A 25837-nucleotide genomic window follows, 5' to 3' on the forward strand; every position below is an offset into this window, starting at 1 on the left:
GCAATACATTCATGTACAATTAAGGGTCTAGCGCACAATTTTATATACCCCGCGAGGGACAGGGGCAGCTATAGTCCAGCCACAGCTGATAGTAAACAGACGCCGCCTAGAAAAAAATGGTGGGGTAACATATCTTCATGTGAGAGATTCAGTTCTGAGTGAGCCACCAAGGCTGGCACACACGCACCATGAGCTCACAGCACTACTGTTCAGCTTGTGACCACAGCATCGTCTGAAAATGTCAAAATATATATATATGTACATGGTATTATTTAGCGATGATAGTTTTACAGAAGACCTCCTGACTGTGATAAAAATGACCATGATTCTGATAATAGCAGGATTGTGGTGATAATTAGCGCTGTGGTGGGAGGAGTAATCTTGGTGGGGAGGGAGGTAGCGTTGTCTGCTGACTCAGTGTGGCCACCTTTTACTGTCTACTCTCACCATACCAGCTTAGTGGTTTGCTATGGTGAACATAAATGTAGATACAGTGGTACCTCGAGTAACGAATTTAATCCGTTCCATGTTCGTCATGTGAAACGGACGTCATACAAAACGAGTGTCCCCCATGTAACCAGTGTGACGCACTGTGTTTATTGTGAAATTCCTCCAGTGTGCATGACATCAAATGTTCCCCAAAACATAATTTTTCTTTGTAAAATGATAAATTACCGTCCCTGAAAATGTCTATGTAAAAATAATTACCAAATTCCACTTACTTTGGCTGTGAGGGCGTGGACAAGGTGCGCTGTGATGTCATCAGGGCCTGGTCGCCCGTGTGTGAAGCACCCAGACATGGCCGCGCGGGCCATTCAAGCACCGCGTGTTGCCACAAATATATTTTCAAATATTTTTTCTATGCATTTCCAATGCGGTTTTATTTGTTTCCTTTATTGTATATGATGCATATTTGTGACCTTTACAATATGTATACAGTAGAATGTTCATAATTTTCCATGGAACTGTGATACATGTGTCAGTAATGTGTCCACAATAAATGTTTATTGTCACAATATTATGTGGTAAAAATTCACTAAAATTACAATATGTACAGTTTCACATACTATTTACACAGTAACACACGGTATTACACACTCAGTACTTTGGAGGTGCGGAATAGTCAACGAAGTAGTCCATGGTACACAGCGCGACTTTGCTCTCCTTGCACCAGCTACAGATAGATTTTCGTTTCCTGTTTCATCGTTCTGTGTGCTTGCAAATAACGCACTCGCGTGCACCCTTGGCTTTAGTACTTGTAGGTGGTATGTAGCCAAGCTTGTAAAGCATAAGGTAGTATTGAAACGATTATAGGAAAAACTCACATTGTAAGGTAGTCTTGAAAAGATCGCTTTGTAAGGTCCCACACTGGAAGAGATTCAGCTAGCCTCAAAGAGTGTCCATCAGTCAGGAAGAGATTCAGGTATTCTTGAAAATATCTATGAACAACACCACCATGGAAGCCGCTAACACTGTTCATCTATGCTACCTTACCTTGAGGTTACCTTGAGGTGCTTCCGGGGCTTAGCTTCCCCATGGACTTGTCGTTGACCAGGCCTCCTGGTTGCCGGACTGATCAACCAGGCTGTTGGACGCGGCTGCTCGCAGCCTACGTATGAGTCACAGCCTCGTTGATCAGGTATCCTTTGGAGGTGCTTATCCAGTTCTCTCTTGAACACTGTGAGGGGTCGGCCAGTTATGCCCCTTATGTGTAGTGGAAGCGTGTTGAACAGTCTCGGGCCTCTGATGTTGATAGAGTTCTCTCTCAGAGTACCTGTTGCACCTCTGCTTTTCAACGGGGGTATTCTGCACATCCTCCTATGTCTTCTGGTCTCATGTGATGTTATTTCTGTGCAGGTTTGGGACCAGCCCCTCTAATATTTTCCACATGTAAATTATTATGTACCTCTCCCGCCTGCGCTCAAGGGAGTACAGTTTTAGGCTCTTTAGTCGGTCCCAATAGTTTAGATGCTTTACTGAGTGGATTCTAGCAGTAAAGGATCTCTGCACGCTCTCCAGGTCAGCAATTTCTCCAGCTTTGAAAGGGGCTGTCATTGTGCAGCAGTACTCCACTCTAGAGAGCACAAGCGTTTTGAAAAGTATCATCATCGGTATAGCATCTCTAGTGTGAAAAGTTCTTGTTATCCAACCTGTCATTTTGTATCACTTGTATGCTACTTGTATCAGATGCATCATCACTGAACGCAGAAAACGATTCATCTATGCATCATCTGTATAAATTGGAGATGGCAAGGGTGGGGCTCAGAGCTACAACTGGAGACGCTCGCTGTATTATCCTCATAGGTGCTGTATCACTGGCATCCGACCATTGTGTTAAGCCCTTATTGCGCCTAGCTTCACCAATGTTATGACCCATATGTTCTTCAAACAATAAGGTCTGAATTTCAGCGACTGAGCACAGTCTTTCAACATCGTGTCGGACAGGTGTTTGAGAGCCAGAGGCACGTGTGCCACAAATGGTTGCTCACGCAGTACTAACCCAGCCAGCAGCCCTAGTCTTTCATATTCATTATAGCAAAAGGTTCGTTCAGTGTTTGTTGGGTAGGCTGCTCCATTATGACAATCTTTCTTTGTTTCAAATGTGTTCCATTTGTTTTGTATTTGTCACTTACGTCTCAATAATGGAGCAGCCTACCCGACAAACACTGAACGAACCTTTATGGCATTTGTCCATTTTTCAAATTGTTTCAACAGTTCTTTTATTTTTTTTATTTAAGAAACATGGAGCAACCGACTGTAGACCACCGAACGAACCTTTTTGACATTTGTACTGGTTTTCAAAATTCTTAATTTTTTTATTATCTACGTTTTTTGTATGTAAGAAACATGGAGCAGCCTACCTGCCGACCACCGAACGAACCTTTTGCTATAAGACAAATGAAAAATAAATATTGAACACATTTGAAGGAAGGAAAATGTCATAATGGTTTGTTGAGTGTATATGTAAGATAGGCTGCTCCATTATTGCGACGTAAATGACAAATACAAAACAAATGGAACACATTTGAAACAAAGCAAGATTGTTATAATGGAGCAGCCTACCTGCCGAACACCGAACAAACCTTTTTGACATTTGTTGTATATCAGACATTTCATTTCTTTTTTCCTACAAAAACGTCAATGCTTTGCAACATCTCAGCAGTCACCCCTTTATATCCCAGCATCATTAGCATCTTTAAACAAGAACAACATAATTTATGTGCATCATCGGAGGCGTCTAAGAATGTGCAAGAAGCAGCGCGACCCCACCATGTGGTGTTGACGTTACTCAAATCAGCGTTCGTCATACGGGACGATTTGACGCCGATCGGGCCGTTCGTTACCCAAAATGTTCGTCTTTTGGGGCGATCGTTATGCGAGGTACCACTGTAGTTCTAATTCATTAATTTACTTGTATGTTTTAATATACGTTGTTTGACATTCGTACTCGAGTATGTGAAAGCTGTAGGTCAATGTGTGTTGGAATGATGTCAAGAAAAAATAACCCTCAAAAAAACAAAATATTGGGATTAATTGTAATGATTTAGGGGATAAAAATTTATACTTTATAAAAGTGATAAAGCCCTAATCTGGTCCCCAATCATCAAAACTGCCTAAAGAGACAAAGAAAATAGAATTTGAAATCTGAAAAACTCGTCAAAAAAATTCAAAGTCCCAAGTTCTGCCAGTTGTGACTGATTTATTTGATAACCAATTTCATTCTATCTTGACATAGTTAGGGATGGGTATGCATTCTCTAGGATGTAGAGGTTATAACAACATCAGATAATAAACAAATAAGAAAAAAAAATATACCACCCAAAAAATATTTTTTAGACTTTGGAGAAAGTAACAGATATTAACATTAGGCAACGCATTTTTATGATATATAACAAAGTAGGGCATGATAACACTCATTATTATTGGTATTATTATGTATTACTCAGCAATGATATAAAGGCAACTGTTGCATATCCACTTTGTGGACACTTCTTGCTACTATTCTTCTTGTTTGTACATTGGACAAGTACTCACATCTCCTTATTACTGCATTATTCCTCAGTTCCAGTTAATAGGAGCTGTTCTCTTATCAATAAAATGTTCTCCTTTAAAAAAAAAATTGTCTAAAATACATTTTTGAAAATATTGGGATGAAACTTTCATGATGCTTAAGCCAATAAGTTGGTGATTTATTTAACATTTAATATTAATTTTCACATAATTCAAATATTTTTTTGCCCAGCTCCAGCTTTTACAGCCCAGGCTGTAGCAGCTTAAGGGTTAATGCATGTGGTTTGTATTACCTAGGCTGTCAGAGAGGGAGGGGAGGCAGCTGAGAACCCGCCCATACCCCCTTCCCCATTCCTGCCCACCCTCCTTACTCCTGCCCACCCTCCATACTCCTGCCCACCCTCCTTACTCCTGCCCACCCTCCTTACTCCTACCCACCCTCCTTACTCCTGCCCACCCTTCTTACTCCTGCCCACCCTCCTTACTCCTGCCCACCCTCCTTACTCCTGCCCACCCTCCTTACTCCTACCCACCCTCCTTACTCCTGCCCACCCTTCTTACTCCTGCCCACCCTCCTTACTCCTGCCCACCCTCCTTACTCATGCTCACCCTCCTTACTCCTGCCCACCCTCCTTACTTGTTCCCACCCTCCTTACTCATGCCCACCCTTCTTACTCCTGCCCACCCTCCTTACTCCTGCCCACCCTTCTTACTCCTGCCTCCTCCCACCCTCCTTACTCCTGCCCACCCTCCTTACTCCTACCCACCCTCCTTACTCCTGCCCACCCTCCTTACTCCTGCCCACCCTCCTTACTCATGCCCACCCTCCTTACTCCTGCCCACCCTCCTTACTTGTTCCCACCCTCCTTACTCATGCCCACCCTTCTTACTCCTGCCCACCCTCCTTACTCCTGCCCACCCTTCTTACTCCTGCCCACCCTCCTTACTCCTGCCCACCCTCCTTACTCCTGCCCACCCTCCTTACTTGTTCCCACCCTCCTTACTCCTGCCCACCCTCCTTACTCCTGCCCACCCTCCTTACTCATGCCCACCCTCCTTACTCATGCCCACCCTCCTTACTCGTTCCCACTGTCTTTAAACGTGCTCACCCTCCTAACGTCTGGTAAAAGCAAAACTCCCGATTATCTGGGGGGGGGGGGGAGCCCCGGAGCTTTCCCAGGCTGATATGCTAATGTCAGACTTTGGCATCAGTCATGTGTATGGAGTTCTTAGGCCTACCGGGGACCATGGCCAGAACCAGAGCCCCCTCAGAGAGGCAAGGGGAGCAATGGCCTATAGAAACCCCCCGTGTGGTTGGAAGCATTCTATGTCTGCCATCGACCGGAACTGGCACCCAGAAAGGTAAGCGCCTCAAAACAAACCCCTATTCTAATGAAAATTGCTACCAAAAGCCAAACTAGTGGATAGAACTCTCCAACAGAAAACAAGTAAACTAATGTGATGTCACACGTCACCGCGCCACTGTCTGCGCAGCTCCCCTCTCCCCGGGAGGGGGAAGGGGGAGCCCCAGACCCTTCACACCGGCTACCCACACCTCAGTTCTTGAGGCTGATGCTATAGGCGAAGGTCGTGTGCTCTGGCTCCAGTGTCGCTACAGCACTGTGCTTTGCGTGTGGTGTTTGTTTTTGTGGGTGCGAGAGCCAGGAGTTATCTTCAGTACTCGGGCTGCATGCCTAGGGCTGCCTTACCTAGGTGCCCTGTAAGTACTGCCCTTGGGGCTTGGGGCCACCTTCCACAGGCTCCTCGGGGTCTGCCTCTGCTGGTCTGTTTTACCTTTTCGGTTTTTCGGCCGCCTGTTAGGCTCTTGGGTGTTCTGTTCTCCCGTGTTCCCTGCAGGTAAGAGGCAGTTTGCACTGGTAGGGGCGCAGGGTGCTGCACAGCTTTGTATTCCCGACATAGTGGCCGGCTCTGTTCCTTGGGGTTCGCTCTCTTCCTGCAGGATTTTGTTTTTCTTTTTGTTTTTGCCTGGTGGGGGTTCTGTCCTATTATTCCACTGGTGTTTGCCCTTCCACGGTTCTCCTCGGTGGCGCCCCCTGCTAGGTCCCCGTGGGTGTACATGTCCCTGGGGTACAGCTATAGAAGTTTGCTTAGTAGTTTTGGGTGCCGGTTAGCAGCGCTCTGCCTGGGACTACCTGAGCGCGAGTCCTCTTAAAGTAAACTCTCGGGACCCTGGGAATCCCCTAAGGGGCGCGTGGGTCCGATGGATGTGACCCTGGAGTCCCTCTCGCTGTGTGCGAGTTTGATGGTTGCTTGGTTCCCTTGTCTCAGGGTGACCCTCATTGTTTTGGCCTCTGCCACGCTGCCTGTTGGGTCGGTGATACTTTCGACCCTGAGTCCTGTGAGTGTTGCTGCTTGCTTGTGACTCAATTTACCCAATCCTCTGATGATTCTATTTGGGTACAGGCGGCGCGTGCATTGCAAGCTAGGTTTCGTCTGTTGCAACGGGCTCGGTTGGTTGCTCACCCTTATGCCTCGGGGCTGCCCCGCTTTGCTTTTCGAGACCCGGACTTGGGGTGAGGGTCGCTTTGATCCTGGTTCAGTCCGCACCTAGTCGTCCTTCCCTTTCTGCTCGTTCTGGTCCCCCTCTCCCCTGCTTTCGGCCCCGAAACGTCTGAAGGTTTTGGAGTCGGAGCAGGGGTTACTTGATCTCGAGACTCGGGCAGCTTCGTGGGTGCCCCTTCCGAGGGGGGGGGGCAACAGAGGCGTTCGAGTCTTGTCTCCCGGCCGAAGCTTCTGGGTCTGACCAGTGGGCCCCCTTTCTTCCGGCCTTTACGGCTGCTCCGTCCTTGTCTTGTGGGGTCGGGGCTTGGGGAGAGGACTCGGCCCCGGATCCTGTGGTGAAGGACCTCGAGGCTGGGGAGGGGCTGACTTGGGGGCCTTGGGCCCCGCTGGACCCCGCCTGGGTTTTTCTTCCCTGAGCGGGGCTTATTGTTACAAGGTGTGGGGCTTTCTTTTCCCCCCTCTGTGTACGAGTTGAATTTGGTGTCGGCCCCTCCCTGGGTTCGGTTCCGTGTTTCCCCGGTATGTCGGTTCCGTCTTTCTGGAGGTTTTCGGCTTATCACATCCAACCTGGTGTGGTGCGAGTGGCCCTTGCAGCTTACCTCCTGCGTGACCCGGATTATGCCTCGGAAATGGATCTGTCCGAGTTCAGGTTTGGGACTTCGTTCCCTTTCTGGCTCTGTTACGAGGTTCTGGAGTCTTCCTGGCTAGCTGACTTCCCCCTTGTTTGTTCTGGATTCCTGGCATTCCTTATGTCGTTCCCGCACGCTGGAGTGCCAGGAAGCTTCCACGGTGCTTCAGGTTTTCCTGGGGGCGATCTTGAGTACCTGAAAGAGTGCTTCTTTGCCCCTGCCTTTCCGCGCGATGTGGGCGTTGTTCAGCTTCATGTGCAGGTTCCCGCCCTTTTGGCTGCGCTCATAGCGGAGGACTTGCGCGCCTGGGGCCTTTTGGCTTCGGCCTTAAGTTCTTTTTCCTCCTGGAGCTGTCCTCGGATTGGCTCGTGGAGGATGTGAGGACGCTTGGGTCTGTCCCGGGGTTCGGCGCTTTGTCCTCAGCAGCGCGTTCGTCCATTGCCTTGTTGAAGCTTTAAACGCCAATTTTGCGGGATACGGAAACCGCGCACATCATTTATATATGATTTCGTGTCTAGCGCTATAATTTAAACGCCCCGCCTGGGACAGGGGCAGCTATAGTACAGCCACGACCGATAGTTGCCCGATGCCACGTAGAAAAAAAATCCAGGCCAACATTCTTGGGTGTTACAGCGTCAGTATTGAGCAAGCCACCAAGGCTGGCGCACGCAGCACGAGCTCACAGCACCGCTGTTCAGCTTGTGACCACAGCATCGCCTACAAATACCATAATATAAATGATTCTGCTATTATTTAGCAGTGATAGTATTACTGAAGCCCCCTGACTGTGATAAAACTGACCAGGATTCTGATAATAGCAGGATTGTGGTGATATTTAGCACTGTGCTCCATGGAGGGAGGAGTAAGGCTGTGGGAGGGAGGGTTGTGGCGTCGTTTTCTGACTGTGTGTAGCCACCATTTATTGACTGCACTCACTTGCCAGCTTAGTGGTTCGCCATGGTGAACACAAATGTAGATACTTATATATAACGTGTGTACAGAGTGTAATAACAGCAATAGGAGTAGGTTGGAAGCTGCCATTTTGGTGAGGGAGGAGCGTCGTCTGCACGACTTGGCATGTTGTTTACTGATGGCCACTATGATCTTTCGGCACCATATCAACTTATTTGTTCAGGTATGGTGAATAAAACAGGTAGATATGATAGTATTACAGTATATACAGTATAGTATTACAGTATACAATATTTGTCCTCCACAAACAATATTGTTGGAGGACAAATATTAGTGCGTCTGGCCTTGAGGGCGGCCGCCGATCAGCTGACTGTGTGAGTAGCTACGTCTTTGTGCCTTTACTCACCATACAAGCTTAGATGTACAGTTATGGTGAACAAAACATGTAAATACGTATATATACGTCTGTGTATAGTGAATAAATACAGAAAGAGTATTGTGGGAGGTGAATGAGGGTGAGTGAGGTGGTCTTGAGGGAGGGAGTAGCAGTGAGTGGCTCGCTGGTGTTTGGCGATCACTCCTCGTTGCTTTTTGACTCACAAGACCAACTTAGTAGTTCGTTATGGTGTACAAAACATGCAAATACTTATATATAACCTGTGTATATAGTGTAACAACAGCAAAACTATTTGTTTATTGTTTTATGAACATAATAATTGAATCACTAATATGCACACCATAATTTTGAGTACAGCGATGGTTCACACATTTTATAATATAAATATATCACAATTCACTGTATGGAATAATATTACTACAAAAAAACTAAGAAAAAATCAGAGACATTGAAATAATTGGGTAATAATATATTTGTGGCAACTGCCGTCTGACAGCTCGGGTGGAGTAGACCTCGTCTGGCGAAGGCTCTGCCAACGCCCCTTTTTTGCCACACTTCCCTACCCTATTGCGGCTAAAATATGCCACCTACGATTTTTTTGTTATTTTTTCCGTGATCAGGGAACAAATATGAACACTTCTATAAGACGAAAGAATTTTTTGGATTTTTTTGTTGTTGCGCCTGTGGGTGTGAATTCCATTTGGCCCCCTAGCGGTTTGAGGGTTAAACCCCGAGCATGTTAAGGGTTAAAGAAACATGGAGCAGCCTACCTGGCAACCACAGAATGAACCTTTGTGACATGTGTTGTGTTTTTCAAAAAATTTCATTATTTTTTTTCATTTTATGTAACCCTTAAACTGGGCTTGGCAATACAGTATATACGCCATGAGTAACATGTCCCATGGTGCGCATGGTGTGTATAAATGCCATAGGGTGCCAGGTACGATTCAAATGGCCCGCGGCTACATGGGGTTCACATTAGCTTCCTCAGGGCTCTTGTAAACAGACGCCATGTTTAAAAAAAATCATGGGCAATATTCTCCGGTGTGAGAGCCACAGTGCTGTTGGAGCAACCAAGGCTGGTGCACGCAGCATGAGCTAACAGCATTGCTGTTCATCTTGTGACCACAGCATCGCCTAAAAATGTCAAAATAAATATGTAACTGCTATTATTTAGCATGATTATACAGATGACCCCTGACTGTGATAAAAATGACCAGGATTGTGATAATAGCAGGAATGTTGTGATAATTAGCACTGTGAGAGGAGTAATGCTGAGAGACGGAGGGAGATAGCATCGTTTTCTGTTTATGTGGCCACCTGTTATTGTCTGAATTCACCATACCAGCTCAGTGGTTGTCTATGGTGAACACAAATGTAGATACTTATATATAATGTGTGTATATAGTGTAATAACACTGCAAACAGTGTTGTTGGGAGATAAATTTTAGTGCGCCAGACCCACGCCTGACCTTGAATGAGTGAGGGAGGTAGCCGCCAGCTGACTGTGTAGCAACGTCTCTTAGTGCCTGAACTACCTATATCAGCTTAGTTGTACAGTTGTGTTGAACAAAACATGTGATACTTATATATATAACGTCTGTATATAGTGAATAAAATAAAAAACAGGATGGTGGGAGGAGAAAGTGGGTGAGTGAGGTGTTGTTGAGGGAGTGGCAACGAGTAACTGGCTGGTGTGTGGCGGTCACTCCTCGTTGCTTTTTGACTCATAACACCAACTGAGTGGTTTGTTATGGTGAACAAAACATGCAGATACTTATATATAACCTATATCTAAAATGTAATAACAGTAAAACTGTTTGTTTTACTGTAATTGTTTTATGAACATAATAATTGAATCACTAATATGCACATCATAATTTTGAGTATAGCGATGATTCACCACTTTTATTATATAAATATATCACACTACACACTATTGAATAATATTACTGCAAAAAAAAAAACGAAGGAAAAGTCAATCAGAAACATTGAAATAATTAGGTAATAATATCTTTGTGGCAACTCTTGCCTGACATCTCAGGTGACGCTGACCACCACTCACGACCGCTCTGTCAACGCCCACATTTTGCCAGAATTCCTCGGCCAATTGTGGCCAAAATATGTCACCTACGATTTATTTTTTATTTTTCCTGTGATCAGGGAACACAAATTAACATTTTTAGAAGACGAAACTATTTTTTAGATTTTTTTTTGTGTGTAAATCTCCTGAGGACCTCTTAGCAACTTGAACAAATTTGAAGAAAGAAAAATGTCATAAAGGTTTATTCAGTGAATGTAAGGTAGGCTGCTCTATTATTTAAAACATCGAATATCATATTGATGTTTTTCGGTGGTAAAGAGGATTATTTTGATTTCCATTATTGTCAAAAGGGACATTCGTTTTGTATGACGTCCGTTTCACATGACGATCACGGCGCTGGAACGGATTAAATTCGTTATTCGAGGTACCACTGTATCTCCATTTTTGTTCAGCATAACGAACCACTAAGTTGGTATGCCGAGTCAAAAGGCAGCAAGGACTGGCCGGCACATCAGGCAGCCACTCCCTCCCTCACCTTACCTGACTCACCACATCCTCCTCCTACCATACTGTTTTTGCTTAAATTCACTAAATACAGACATTATATATAAGTATCACATGATTTGTTCACCGTAGCAAACCACTAAGATGGTATATAGTAAGTGCAAAGAGGAATAGGTGGCCACTTAGATTCGGCAGACTACGCTACAGCCCTCCTACCCTCAACATTACTCCTCACACAGTACAGCGCAAATTATCACAACAATCTTGCTGTTATCAGAATCCTAGTCATTTATATCACAGTCAGGGATCTTCTGTAATACTATCATCTCTAAATAATACCAGTTACATATATTTTTAGCATTTTAATGCAATGCTGTGGTCACAAACTGAACAGCAATGCTGTGAGCTCATGCTGCATGCGCCAGCCTTGGTGGCTCACTCAGTACTGAAGCTCTCACACCCGGGAATGTTACCCACGATTTTTTTTAATTAAATGGCATCTGTTTACAAGAGCCCTGAGGAAGGTGATGTGAACCCTGTGTATCCACTGCCATTTAAATCTTGCGAAGTACTCCAAAACTGCCTTGCAGTGTTGCGCATTTTGTGTCAGTTACTCAAAACTTTATATGCAGTTTTGTGCAGTTTAAGGGTTAAAAAGCACAAGGGATTCGTCAATCACAAACTTGTGAGCTGGTACATAGAAATCGCTGTACTCTCCAACAAGTTCATTCAATATGTGCCTCACCTTCCAAAGTCTATCATTTTCAGTTTAGTTTTTATTACTTGCAAAATGAAGACACATGAAGAGTATCGCAAATCTGTCTCGAGACATATATTTCCCGAAAAAATGGTGTTGGAACAGTCTGGTCTTTGCACCAATAATGGTCGAGTACGTGTTTGACACAATGCTTCATCAACATACACAGTGCCAAAAACACATACATTTCACCTAAAGTTGTATCTTTCCATCGTTGTAATCGTGAAAAATCGGATAACTCCTCACGAATGAGATCAGCTGCATATTTGTTCGTTTCCTGAACAATATGTTCCATTAGCGGCTTATCAAAATATGCAGTAAAGTAGTCCATTTCAAACATATCGTCACCTGTATCAGGGGAAAAGGTCTGTAATCCCAACATCTGAATTGTCAAAGGCATAATTTCTGGAACAAAATCTGTCCCATCACTCTACACATATACACCTGGTGTCTTTCGAGAGGCAACAGCGGGAGGAATCCATGGACCAGGAACTGAAGCCCGTATAGCAACAGTACGGGTGGGAAGGGACGATGAGGGAAAACTAGTTGATGTTGAGGGGTTTTGTTCGTCAGTGTCCCCATGTGGTGCCATACGGTGCCGCATGGTTGGACTAGATGCTGCTGACGCAACAAAATGTTGCTTGGCAACACCACTCACTCCACTGGCACTAGCGGCAGCAAAACTATTTTCTGATTCTAAATCTCTAAAACCAGAAAATGATTCACCTTTCTCCGAATTGTCGACCAAAACATACAAATCTGACAAAGTAACACATGAACTATGTGGATTGGCATGAAGTGGTGTCAATTGCGGGCGGGGAGGCATGGTTGAGGAGCTAGGCCTTGCCCTCATGGCACTAGCATGTTCACTCGGAGTAGTCAATATCAGGTTCATCACCATCCAGGAAAAAATTCTGATTACTTTCATCCTCAGTCAAGATCGCTATGTTCGCTTTGCTGAGCGGGGTCGGTTGGTGGAACGTGATGCACTCGCCATGGTCTCTGTCGGGCAACTGAGGCCTGCAGTCATTGGCGGCCTACGCTGGATTTTTTCCCCAGGTGGTGTCTGTTTACATTCGGGGTCGGCTTGACTATAGCTGCTCCTATCCCTCATGGGGCATTTCAAATTTTTCGCTAGACTCTCAATCATATATGTATGAATTGAGCAGTTTTGGGAAAGTTACTACCATCGTATATGTATGTATGTATTGCGTGGTTTAAGGGTTAATCCTATGTTCCCGGGGCATTTTCTGCGGCTCCACCTCTTTCAGCAGATTGGGATGGTCTAGCACATGACTGGTTTGGTCTACTCCTTTGCTCTTCGTGTCTGGTCTTTTTGGCGTGGGTGTATCACCACTGATTGAAATTACCTACTTAAAATTATCTGCTAGATTAAGGACCTGCCCGAAACGCTGTGCGTACTAGTGGCTTTACAAGAATGTAAATACTGTACTATCCAATGTATTCTCACTAACCCAATGTACCTTCTTGTATATATATAAATAAATAAATAAATAAAATAAATAAGAAACATGGAGCAGCCTACCTGCCGAACACCGAACGAACCTTTTGCTATAAGACAAATGAAAAAGACATATTGAACAAATTTGAAGAAAGAAAAATGTCATAAAGGTTTATTCAGTGAATGTAAGGTAGGCTGCTCTATTATTTAAACATCGAATATCATATTGATGTTTTTCGGTGGTAAAGAGGATTATTTTGATTTCCATTATTGTCAAAAGGGACATTCGTTTTGTATGACGTCCGTTTCACATGATGATCACGGCGCTGGAACGGATTAAATTCGTTATTCGAGGTACCACTGTATCTCCATTTTTGTTCAGCATAACGAACCACTAAGTTGGTATGCCGAGTCAAAAGGCAGCAAGGACTGGCCGTCACATCAGGCAGCCACTCCCTCCCTCACCTTACCTGACTCACCCACATCCTCCTCCTACCATACTGTTTTTGCTTAAATTCACTAAATACAGACATTATATATAAGTATCACATGATTTGTTCACCGTAGCAAACCACTAAGATGGTATATAGTAAGTGCAAAGAGGAATAGGTGGCCACTTAGATTCGGCAGACTACGCTACAGCCCTCCTACCCTCAACATTACTCCTCACACAGTACAGCGCAAATTATCACAACAATCTTGCTGTTATCAGAATCCTAGTCATTTATATCACAGTCAGGGATCTTCTGTAATACTATCATCTCTAAATAATACCAGTTACATATATTTTTAGCATTTTAATGCAATGCTGTGGTCACAAGCTGAACAGCAATGCTGTGAGCTCATGCTGCATGCGCCAGCCTTGGTGGCTCACTCAGTACTGAAGCTCTCACACCCGGGAATGTTACCCACGATTTTTTTTAATGAAATGGCATCTGTTTACAAGAGCCCTGAGGAAGGTGATGTGAACCCTGTGTATCCACTGCCATTTAAATCTTGCGAAGTACTCCAAAACTGCACTTGCAGTGTTGCGCATTTTTGTGTCAGTTACTCAAAACTTTATATGCAGTTTTGCGCAGTTTAAGGGTTAAAAAGCACAAGGGATTCGTCAATCACAAACTTGTGAGCTGGTACATAGAAATCACTGTACTCTCCAACAAGTTCATTCAGGATGTGCCTCACCTTCCAAAGTCTATCATTTTCAGTTTAGTTTTTATTACTTGCAAAATGAAGACACATGAGGAGTATCGCAAATCTGTCTCGAGACATATATTTCCCGAACAATGGTGTTGGAACAGTCTGGTCTTTGCACCAATAATGGTCGAGTACGTGTTTGACACAATGCTTCATCAACATACACAGTGCCAAAAACACATACATTTCACCTAAAGTTGTATCTTTCCATCGTTGTAATCATGAAAAATCGGATAACTCCTCACGAATGAGATCAGCTGCATATTTGTTCGTTTCCTGAACAATATGTTCCATTAGCGGCTTATCAAAATATGCAGTAAAGTAGTCCATTTCAAACATATCGTCACCTGTATCAGGGAAAAGGTCTGTAATCCCAACATCTGAATTGTCAAAGGCATAATTTCTGGAACAAAATCTGTCCCATCACTCTACACATATACACCTGGTGTCTTTCGAGAGACAACAGCGGGAGGAATCCATGGACCAGGAACTGAAGCCCGTATAGCAACAGTACGGGTGGGAAGGGACGATGAGGGAAAACTAGTTTATGTTGAGGGGTTTTGTTCGTCAGTGTCCCCATGTGGTGCCATGCGGTACCGCATGGTTGGACTACATGCTGCTGATGCAACAAAATGTTGCTTGGCAACACCACACACTCCACTGGCACCAGCGGCAGCAAAACTATTTTCTGATTCTAAATCACTAAAACCAGAAAATGATTCACCTTTCTCCGAATTGTCGACCAAAACATACAAATCTGACAAAGTAACACATGAACTATGTGGATTGGCATGAAGTGGTGTCAATTGTGGGCGGGTAGGCATGGGTGAGGAGCTAGGCCTTGCCCTCATGGCACTAGCATGTTCACTCGGAGTAGTCAATATCAGGTTCATCACCATCCAGGAAAAAATTCTGATTACTTTCATCCTCAGTCAAAGGTCGCTATGTACGCTTTGCTGAGCGGGGTCGGTTGGTGGAACGTGATGCACTCGCCATGGTCTCTGTCGGGCAACTGAGGCCTGCAGTCATTGGCGGCCTACGCTGGATTTCTTCCCCAGGTGGTGTCTGTTTACATTCGGGGTCGGCTTGACTATAGCTGCTCCTATCCCTCACGGGGCATTTCTAATTTTTCGCTAGACCCTCAATCATATATGTATGAATTGAGCAGTTTTGGGAAAGTTACTACCATCGTATATGTATGTATGTATTGCGTGGTTTAAGGGTTAATCCTATGTTCCCAGGGCATTTTCCGCGACTCCGCCTCTTTCAGCAGATTGGGATGGTCTGGCACATGGCTGGTTTGGTCTACTCCTTTGCTCTTCGTGTCTGGTCTTTTTGGCGTGGGTGTATCACCACTGATTGAAATTACCTACTTAAAATTATCTGCTAGATTAAGGACCTGCCCGAAACGCTGTGCGTACTAGTGGCTTTACAAGAATGTAAATACTGAATGTATGGTGATCAGGTGGGTTCATTGAAGGTGTCTCACCTGCGAGCTTCGTCTCGGCGACAATATGAAGTTTCTTGATGTTCTTTTCGCCATTTCCTCTCTCTTTGTAGGCTGTCTTCTATTTCTGTTCGGGTTTTTTTGTTCTTTCTTTCTTGGCTTTTTCATGACCATCATTTGAAGCTTATTACTGTCGCCTCTTATCTTGCAGCGCTGGCGGAGCCGCTCCAGCTTGTGTTTAGGGGGGATGTCATTTCCGCCCCATTCTGCAAGCTTTCTCATGTATAGTTTCACCTCTGGCCAACTCATGCACTGCCGGAACCGTCTTGGTCCTTGCACTGGGTGCTCTCTTTTGCCCTTTTTTCCTTGGTTTGTGGTGGCCCCTTCAGTTCAAGATTGTTTTCCAAGGTTCTGTTTCTGTTGGCATTGGCCTCTGGGGGTCGGGTTGGTGAGCTTTATGCTCTCCTGCACAGGGGTTTTTGCTCTTTCAGTCTTGGTGGTCGGTTTGTTCAGTTGCAGCCGTCTATTTCTTTTCTGGTGGAGATTGAGACGGCGGCTTTCTGGAGGGGGTCCTTGGAACATTGATGCTTGGTTGATCAGGCTGGGAGTACATCATGTGTTGGGTCTGGTTGCGGCTCTCCCCCATTATCTGCACACCTCGGCCTCAGTGGCCGGTTAGCAGTGTGAATTGAGAGTAGTGCAAATACTGAGGTTCCTCTGTACAAAGAAATTACGAAAATATTATGTAATTTTTATCAAGAAATATTGTGCAGTACTGTAATATTATTTTTTGTTGTAAATACATCTAGATTTACCAAATATTTTATCCACAGGATAACAAACCAGAGGCATGTTCAGTGTGTTTTAACGATTATGATGGCAATCAGCTACGGCCTCACACACTGCCGTGCGGCCACACATTCTGCTCCCAGTGTATTGACAATGCTATCAAGAATGGTCAGCTGACCTGCCCCAGCTGCCGTGCCGAGCACGCTGCCACAGCTGCCAGTCAGTTCCCAATTAGCTATGCTGTGGAGGCTTTAGTTAGGAAACTCAAAAATATCCAGCTAACAACTGAGGAAGCAGTGCCAGCAAAACCTTATGAAGGTCCTGCAAGAGGCATCAGTAAGACATTACGTTCCCTGGTGCAGGATCAGAAGAGCATCATCAGCAGCCTCATTACTAGCTGTGAAGAAGTACTGTCCCAGCTGGGGGAGTACCGGGGGCAGCTGGGGGACTGGAAGACTCACCACCTGCAGCTCCAGGACAGACTCTATGCTCTGGTAGAGCAGAACAAGTCAGCAATGAAGCTCTTGGAACTGGAGGATACCAGTGTGGTGGATATGACAACACAAGGAGAGGAAGGGAAGACTCAGCTGCAGGCCATGTTGGGAAGCCTCGACACAGTCAACACTCCACAGGAGGTTGACACAACCATAGACACAGCTGATGGGTGCAAGATGAAGGTAGAAGATTGGCTCCAGAAGTGCCAGGAACTCTTCCCAAATGTCAAGACTGTCCACACCTCAGTGAAGGTACGTTGCTGAAGGTCACATTGTTCTCACCCAACTGAGTGTAGTATTGCCTCTATATAAACACTTTTGACATGGACACACATCAAGATGAGAGTTGACTTTATATATAGGAAACATTTTTATTAATAAAGTCAACTGTCATCTTGGTGTTTCTCTACACTGTGGTCAGTGTAGAGAAACACCATTACTTATATTGTGAAATTATTTTACTCAGTGCCTGATGCTTCATTATAGACCTGTTACTTTACTCAGAGCCTGATGCTTCATTATAGTCCAGATTATTTACTCAGTGCCTGATGCTTCATTATAGTCCAGTCATTTTACTCAGAGCCTGATGCTTCATTATAGTCCTGTTACTTTACTCAGAGCCTGATGCTTCATTTTAGTCCAGGTACTTTACTCAGAGCCTGATGCTTCATTATAGTCCAGTTACTTTACTCACAGCCTGATGCTTCATTATAGTCCAGGTTCCAGCATTAATGTTTTTGTTGGTAATGATAGGTGCAGGAGATCATCAGGGAGGCCCTGGAGATGATGACCACAGAGACAGGTGCCACAGCTGACCCCGTACACCTGGGAGACTCAGCCTCCAGCATCATGAATAAAGTTCAGAAAATCACTGGAGAGATCCCCCAGAAGCAATTAACAGTAAGTTTTTTTATTTTCTCTCGTAGGTCATATCACAAGATATTGATTTTCATTTGAGGAAAGGAAGCCTGTTCTCAGGTTTATTGGGGTTCCCCAAGGTCAACTACTGACTTTCTTTAACTTACAATTTACAATAGTGTCCTACCTCTGGGATAAATATTTACTGGTAGGTGAACAGGCCCAACAGGTGAAAAGAAACATGTGAACCATTTCAGTCCTGCATAATGATTGAACCTGTGATCCTCTATTGAACCCGGGATCCTGGCCCCCTCACAGAGGCGCAAAGAGTGGGTGACACTCCACCAACCAACCGGGAAAGCATTCAGGAAGATAGTGAACCAAAAGAGACCACTGCTGGGTTCTAAGAGACTGAAGCCTTAAAATTGCCAACCAACTCCCAGACAATTCCAGCACCAACCTCCCTGCCAGTAGAGGTGGGCTGGAGCTACAGGTCAAGCACCAACCCCCCTCCCAGTGGAGGGACGTCTGGAGATACAGCTCCAGCACCAACCCCCTGCCAGTAGAGTGGGGCTGGAGCTACAGGTCCAGCACCAACCCCCTGTCAGTAGAGGGGGGCTGTAGCTACAGGTGCAGCTCCAATCCCCTGCCAGTAGAGAGGGGCTGGAGCTACAGGTCCAGAATCAACCCCCCCTGCCAGTAGAGGTGGGCTGGAGCTACAGGTCCAGCACGAACCCCCTGCCAGTAGAGGGGGGCTGGACGTACAGGTCCAGCACCAACTTCCTGCCAGTAGAGGGGGGGGGCTGGAGCTACAGGTCCAGCACCATCCCCCCTGCCAGTAGAAGGGGGCTGGAGCTACAGGTCCAGCACCAACCCCCTGCCAGTAGAGGGGGGGGCTGGAGCTACAGGTCCAGCACCAACCCCCTGCCAGTAGAGGGGGGCTGGAGCTTCAGGTCCAGCACCAACCCGCTTCCAGTAGAGGGGGGGGCAGGAGCTACAGGCCCAGGACCAATCCCCTGCCTGTAGAGGGGGGGGGGGCTGTGGCAACAGGTCCATTACCAACCCCCTGCCCGTAGAGGGGGGGCTGGAGCTACAGATCCAGCACCTTCCCCTCTGCCAGTTGTTGGAAATTTCCAACACTAATACACTACTATTGTATTATAATAAATCATTATTATTATATACTAACTACAGTTGTCACTAAAATTACTAACAGTAATGTTAACATAAACTAACCATTATATCTGCGTATTAATGCTAGAATTCTTACGAAATAAAGCACCAACATTGCGTCAGGTTATATCTAGTTAAACACATTTATTACCAATGTGCTAGAGAATTGAATGTGGTTCTCTAAAATCATCTGTATTCCGTGTGATAATTATTTACGGATAACATAACTCCCAAATAATTCTAAATCGAGAGTTTTTAGTTACAATTGTTATCAAGTAATAGTTTTTCTGTCACGCGTGAATGCCATGGAGAAAACTAAAATCTTCTCCATTTCTCGTTTATCACCATAAGACGAGAAAACAATAATATTTAAATCCCTAGAATCACAACCCAGTCCTTTTTAAAGTATTTCAACCACAATTGCGCGAAATAGTATTATTCGTGATAAATAATTTCGGTGGTGAATGCGGGACGCGGGTTGAGGAGGGAGGAGACGCCATTGTTGAGGCTGGTGTTGCGGAGTGAGCAGCCAGCGTGCGTACTTGGACAGAGGAAAGTCGTGGCGTCAGAGTCTGAGACACGTGGCGTTGGGATTATCAGCAAGAATTACACTGATACCCAACTTATAACAAATAATTATTCTTCCACGTACTCCATAGTGCTCGGTCAAACAATAACGCGTCGAGAATCAAGCCAAACTCTCAATCACGTGTACAACATCATGGAAGTTTGAGACTGAGACGCGATATCGGCAGACTTCAGCATATACTGCGCTCATGCTAAGTATATTTTCTTTCTTGATGCATCATTAGAGATTGTATATTTCGTGGGTAGTCTGTCGTTACATAGCGGGACGACAACAAATCCAATATTAGTACCGCATTAATTTTCATTTTCTATTTTCATAAATTTTGAGATTTAAGTAGCCTAGTTCAATGCTACGTAATATCCTTTAAATTACAGCTCGTATGTGAGGAGTCAACGAGTCGTTAACAACATTCGTGTTATTCACCTCTAATGGCTTCTATGTGGAGATCCTGAGATCACGAGGACGAAGCACGAACGATGTCATAGAAATCGTCTTAAAGCTAAGACTTTTTGTACACATTTAATTATTCCAATTTATTATACATATCCATAATATTATCATATCGAGTACTTACTATATGAATTTGGAGATTGGTGTGTTTACTTAGATGATTGCTCTTTAATTCTAACAATCATTAATATTCTCTATTTGGATTTACCTATTGATTCTATAATATTTTGGTCATAATATTCTTTACTCAACAATGAACTGATGACGAACCACACTAGTTCCTAGACGTATATGAAGTTCTAGCAATACCCCCCCAATGTAGGTGTTTGAGGCTCTGACTTTAGTTAATTAACCATACAGTCCATTATTTATTTAAGTGATTATTCTTTCTAATATTTATCCAAAGAAACTGGTTCTTCCTTGTGTTTCTAATGATCACTTTTATTAGTTTCCCTCTTTTCTCAAAAGTGGGTGGTCCTTCGATATTGAATTAAATAATTAAATAATTAAATAATTGAGTCAAGCCACAGATATCCCACATTATGGTCCTTCGAACCGGATAGATATATGTATACTAATTAGTAATAACTAATCACCGTGTGAAGTAGTTTAGACTAACCACATTTATTAATTGTGTCTACAGGCAGTGTAACACATAGGTTAGCCTAATTCACACCAATTTATTTGCTACTTATACCTCATAAGGTAGCATACTATAAGGTGGCACTTGTGGGACACAGTCAGTTACCCACAACACTTAGGCCTATACCTCATACTGAGGTAAGAATCTTCAGGTCACCAGGAGCACAGCTCATAATTTCTATAATAATTCCTCACTAACACCAATTATGTGTTAACCATTGGGCTATACAAATAATTCAATATACGGCTGTCAGCAGACTGTCCATTATAGCCTAAATTCAATCCATAACTACTGATTCACTCAAGTCAGTGGATTCATTAACATTTTAGGATCCAGTATACTAATATAAATTGCTGATCCCATACTAATTAATCATTACTAACCCTGATAACATTTTATTCCACAATTAGGATATACATTCAGGAGTTAAATATTATTTACGGCAGTAGAATACTTGCCAAACACAATTAATTCTCTTGTGTTCATTTAATTTCTTATACACATAATTTCTACCAGTGTATATATTATATAAAATTATAAAATCCCCCAAAAAAAAAAAAAATACAGCACAACTAAATATTCACATTACTGCACCACAATATAATCTTTGCCAACCTTTATTAGGTAGGAATTTAGGCTGTGATTGTGCTGAATTTGGCACAAACACAGACTAAATAAATTTGTAGTTTCTTAGGTAGAAATTCTCACGACTAGGCTTGAGCTAGTTAGTAGTACATATATTATTCATTCTAGTGCTGACCCGAATGGGTGGGATTAACCATTTATTGTGTAATTATATTTATTGCATATTTCTATGTACATCTTTGAGTGTTACTGTAAGTTCACTACCCATCCAAGGCTGATTTTGAAGAGCTAAGCTAAGGAACACCTGTAGTGAGACCAAGGTACCACTCAAAGCTTAGTTGCTTATTGGTAGGTAGCTAACCTCTAAATGAGGTTAATTACAATCAGCCTCAAGAAAATATCAGGCTGTCAATATTTATACCTGCTCTACATAAAGAAGCAAGTACCATAGCTGTCCAAGTAGCTATATAAGCCCTATAAAGCTCAAATTTACAGCCAGAATGGCTACTCCAGAAAAAACTGGAAGACTCTTGAGAGGTCTTCAAGTTCACCTGTCAAGACTACTTGTCAAATATGACAACTGTATAGGAACTAACTCAGTTGACGTCTTCAGGCTAGTAAGTTCCACAAGGGTGGCTAACCTAAAATACGACCATGTAAAGGTTATAATCGAGTCTTATAGGAACATACTCCATGTCAGTAATACTGACCCAGACGAATTACGTCTGATAGAATCTGATCTTGCCGACTATGAATATATTATTCAAGACAAGTTAGACCAATATAAAAAAAGTACTTGCGACACAAGATGTTCCTGAGTGGATAGAAAATTTTTTTAGTAGACCTACACCCGAGCAAGCACCCAGCTCAGATGAAATACATGAGCTACCTCAAGATGAGGAGAATCCTCTAATCAATACTGATCACTACACAGGATCAACAACTGAAGTTCAACCTTCATTTTCTAACATCTCATCCAATACAACTTCACGTAATAATTTATTTACAGAGTCTGATAAATTTTCAGACAGCTCTTCTCAATGTTCCCTGGATTCTATAAATTCAATGCATGAGGCTACTGAAGTAACTAGCTCCTCACAGGAACCCAGAGAAACAAGTGAAGCTGCAGATGAAACTCTTAGTGAAGCTGCAATAATCAGTGAATCTGAACCAGAAAATGATAAAGCTAATGCTGCAGCAGCAGCCGAAGCTGTAATTAAAGCTGAGGCTAAGCAAGAAGCCTTAAGCAACACAAGTAATGGTCACAATTACTCACACCAGCCTTCTAGAGTAAGTGCTAACAATGAGAAGACTGTTATAAACCTTGTACACCAATTACTAGATTTGTCTCCATCAGAACAATCAGTTGACTCTTTACAAGCCTTTAGTTTTCAGCTTGAGTCACTGTTAAATTCCTTCAGTAAAGAGGTGGATTACCCAACTGTTGCTGAGTGGATGACTAAAATTATCATCCAAAGAAAATTGTCTGGTGACACACTCAATAAATTATATGTATACCAGAATGGTAAAGCCCTGTTAATGCAGGATATATTTACAGGTTTGCGCAATATAAGCAATCATTCAGCAAACCAGGCACTTAATGCCTCTTCTGAATGCACCGAAACTGTACCCACATCAGTTTCCTTACCTGAAACTCTTAAAGTGACACTGTCACTAGGTAATAAGGGTACTAATAATCGATGTAATAACAATAAGTCAAACACTGATTCATCAGTAAGGCCCAAGAGCCCCACAGGTGCTCCTGAGAGACCTAATAGTCCAAAGAGCACTCCCAATAGCCCCACAGGTGCTCCTAAGAGACCTAATAGTCCAAAGAGCACTCCCAATAGCCCCACAGGTGCTCCTAAGAGACCTAATAGTCCAAAGAGCACTCCCAATAGCCCCACAGGTGCTCCTAAGAGACCTAATAGTCCAAAGAGCACTCCCAAGAGCCCAGTAATTGCTCCCCAGAGTACACCAAGTACTCACAAGAGAATAAATAACAAGCAAATGCAAGCAGCGAAACCATCTCAACCTGCAGTTACTGTTTTATCTAAACCGGTAACTCCTAAACGAGCTGTAGGATGGGGAATATGCTTTTTTGCAATCAAAAACATTCTCTGTACAAATGTACCAATTACCCTAATAGAGACACAAGAGTCAGACGACTCAAACAGTTACACAAATGTACTAGGTGTCTCAAATCACATAATGTTAATAGCTGTGACACCCCACTGAACACCTGCAATAGGTGTAGAAGGGGCAAGCATCATGCTGCACTGTGCAAATTAGTTAGGACAAATTATGCCAATCCTAGAATAGAAGATAGAGAATCTACACCAGTACAGTGCTGCAAGGTGCGAGATGTGTACAGCGTAATTTCACAAGCATCTCAAGTGGATGCTGCTTTGCCTACTGCCCAACTTCAAGTAAAGAACAAAGGAACCAAAATCACCACTCGTGGACTATTTGATCAAGGTTCCCAAAGAACTTTCATTACTCAGAAAGCGGCAGAGGCACTCAATTTACAACCAATCAGACAGGTAAAATTAAACTTGTCAGGGTTCATGATAAATCGAGGAACCCATGAATACTCAGTAGTTCAACCGCTTGTACGACTAGGTAGTCATACCAAGGCTGTCCAAGCCATTGTTGTAGATCAAATACCTTTTGACCTAAATATTAAGGGTCTGGGGTACACAGCCCACTTCCTGCAGGAACGTGAAATTAATTTGGCTGACAACAAGTTAACTTCTGACCGCCTTAACAATGTAGATGTACTAATAGGAGCAGACTACTATTACCAGTTCATAACTGGACATGTTAAACGATTGGGCATGAATATGCTCCAATCTGCAGGTGGCTACTTACTTACTGGTAAAGTTCTGAATGTGAACAAGCCTAATCCTGCCAACAATAATAAATTAGTCAGCAGTAAATCAATTCTCCAGCAGCCAGCTAAAATGAGAAACACAGCTGAGTAATAAACCCAGATTGAATGTAGTACAATTAGTATTCGCCGAGATGTTTCATAGCTCTCAGTGGAAAACCAGTGGTCCGTACCTAAACAAGTACAAGTCACAGTGACCAAGCCATTGAATCCACTGCAGACCTAGAATTATTCTCGACAAGCAATAATTGACCACACTCAGTCTCCCTAGGTAATCTAGCACTTCCTAGGTAATTAGTAATATTAGGCTAGAGAATCTAGCACTCACTAGATTATTAATAATATTAGTAATTAATAATATTAGGCTAGAGAATCTAGCACTCAATGCTTCTAGCATTTCCTGAATTTAGCAAGACTATGACGTCATCAACCAACTTCTATAATTATAAATTCACTGGGACCAAGGTCCAAAATACTTGCGCTTGAGGTTTGCCAAGAAAACCTTATTAATACAATGTTTTCTGCACTAAGAGTTAGTGAAAATACTTGCATCAATTTTTGTTTGAGCTGTTTTTCTTTCGTTTCTGCTTAATTATTGTAGGAGCGCAGCACGAACAAACTTGCAAACTTACCAATACGTAAGTGAGTCTACAGAGAACTAATAACCCATGAAACGTTTAGGTTGGGAAAATGTTATATATTATCTTTGAATAGGATTAATCGTAGCAGTAATTAAATTTCCAGCAATCTTAGGTTTCCCTTTGTTTAATGAATTATCATTAAACATCAGCATTGTTAATTAACATGCTTAATGAGCTCAATATAGCTCACCTTTGAATTAACGTAATAATTGAGTGCTTTATTGTTCCCCATGCGAGTACGAGCTCAATTTTGCTCGCCATGATAATTGAACGCTACAATACTCCACCTCGTTAATTCGAGTTCAATATAACTCACCCTGTTAACATGCTTAATGAGCTCAATATAGCTCCCCATGTTAACGAGCTCAATATAGCTCACTCTGTTCACTGTTAATGAGCTCAATATAGCTCACTTTGTTAACGAGCTCAATATAGCTCACTTTGTTAATGAGCTCAATATAGCTCAACCTGTTCACGAGCTCAATACAGCTCCCAATGTTAATTTGAGTACATTATTGCTCACAATTTAGCTAGAGTAACTCCACTAAGAATTAGTGAGTTATCACAATTAGCTTAGTCCTCTTCTTAGGTAGGTTAGAAATTTAAACCATTTATTTAGGTAGGCTTAGGGACTTTAGTTAGTGTCAACTGAGTACTAGCCTAGTCTGTACTCACAACTAATTACAGTTGACTATACTTATAGAGACTGATTTAATACTCAATTTTCATCTAAAGGTTGAGGATGTATTAATGAGTTTACAGTGTCAAGCCTATGAGCTGCAATTCAATTAGTTCATGAGTCAGAATGACTAGGCTACTAATCTCACTGTCGATTCAGAATTTTC

At 43.3% G+C, this 25837-nt stretch overlaps 1 protein-coding gene and 1 long non-coding RNA gene across 2 annotated transcripts in view; both read left to right on the forward strand.

Moving 5' to 3' along the window:
• The window catches only part of LOC138372375 (uncharacterized), a 311387-nt gene that overhangs the window by 132028 nt on the left and 153522 nt on the right, over positions 1 to 25837 (forward strand). The window lies entirely within an intron of this gene.
• LOC123751186 (uncharacterized) overlaps positions 16495 to 25837 on the forward strand; it is a 32057-nt gene continuing 22714 nt past the window's right edge. The window contains exons 1-3 of the mRNA XM_069337447.1: positions 16495 to 16554; positions 16714 to 17415; positions 17917 to 18063. Coding sequence (XP_069193548.1) covers positions 16495 to 16554; positions 16714 to 17415; positions 17917 to 18063 — 909 coding nt within the window. The remainder of the gene's footprint in view (positions 16555 to 16713; positions 17416 to 17916; positions 18064 to 25837) is intronic.

Source organism: Procambarus clarkii, chromosome 38, assembly GCF_040958095.1.
Source record: "Procambarus clarkii isolate CNS0578487 chromosome 38, FALCON_Pclarkii_2.0, whole genome shotgun sequence".
Taxonomy (NCBI): Eukaryota; Metazoa; Arthropoda; class Malacostraca; order Decapoda; family Cambaridae; genus Procambarus; species Procambarus clarkii.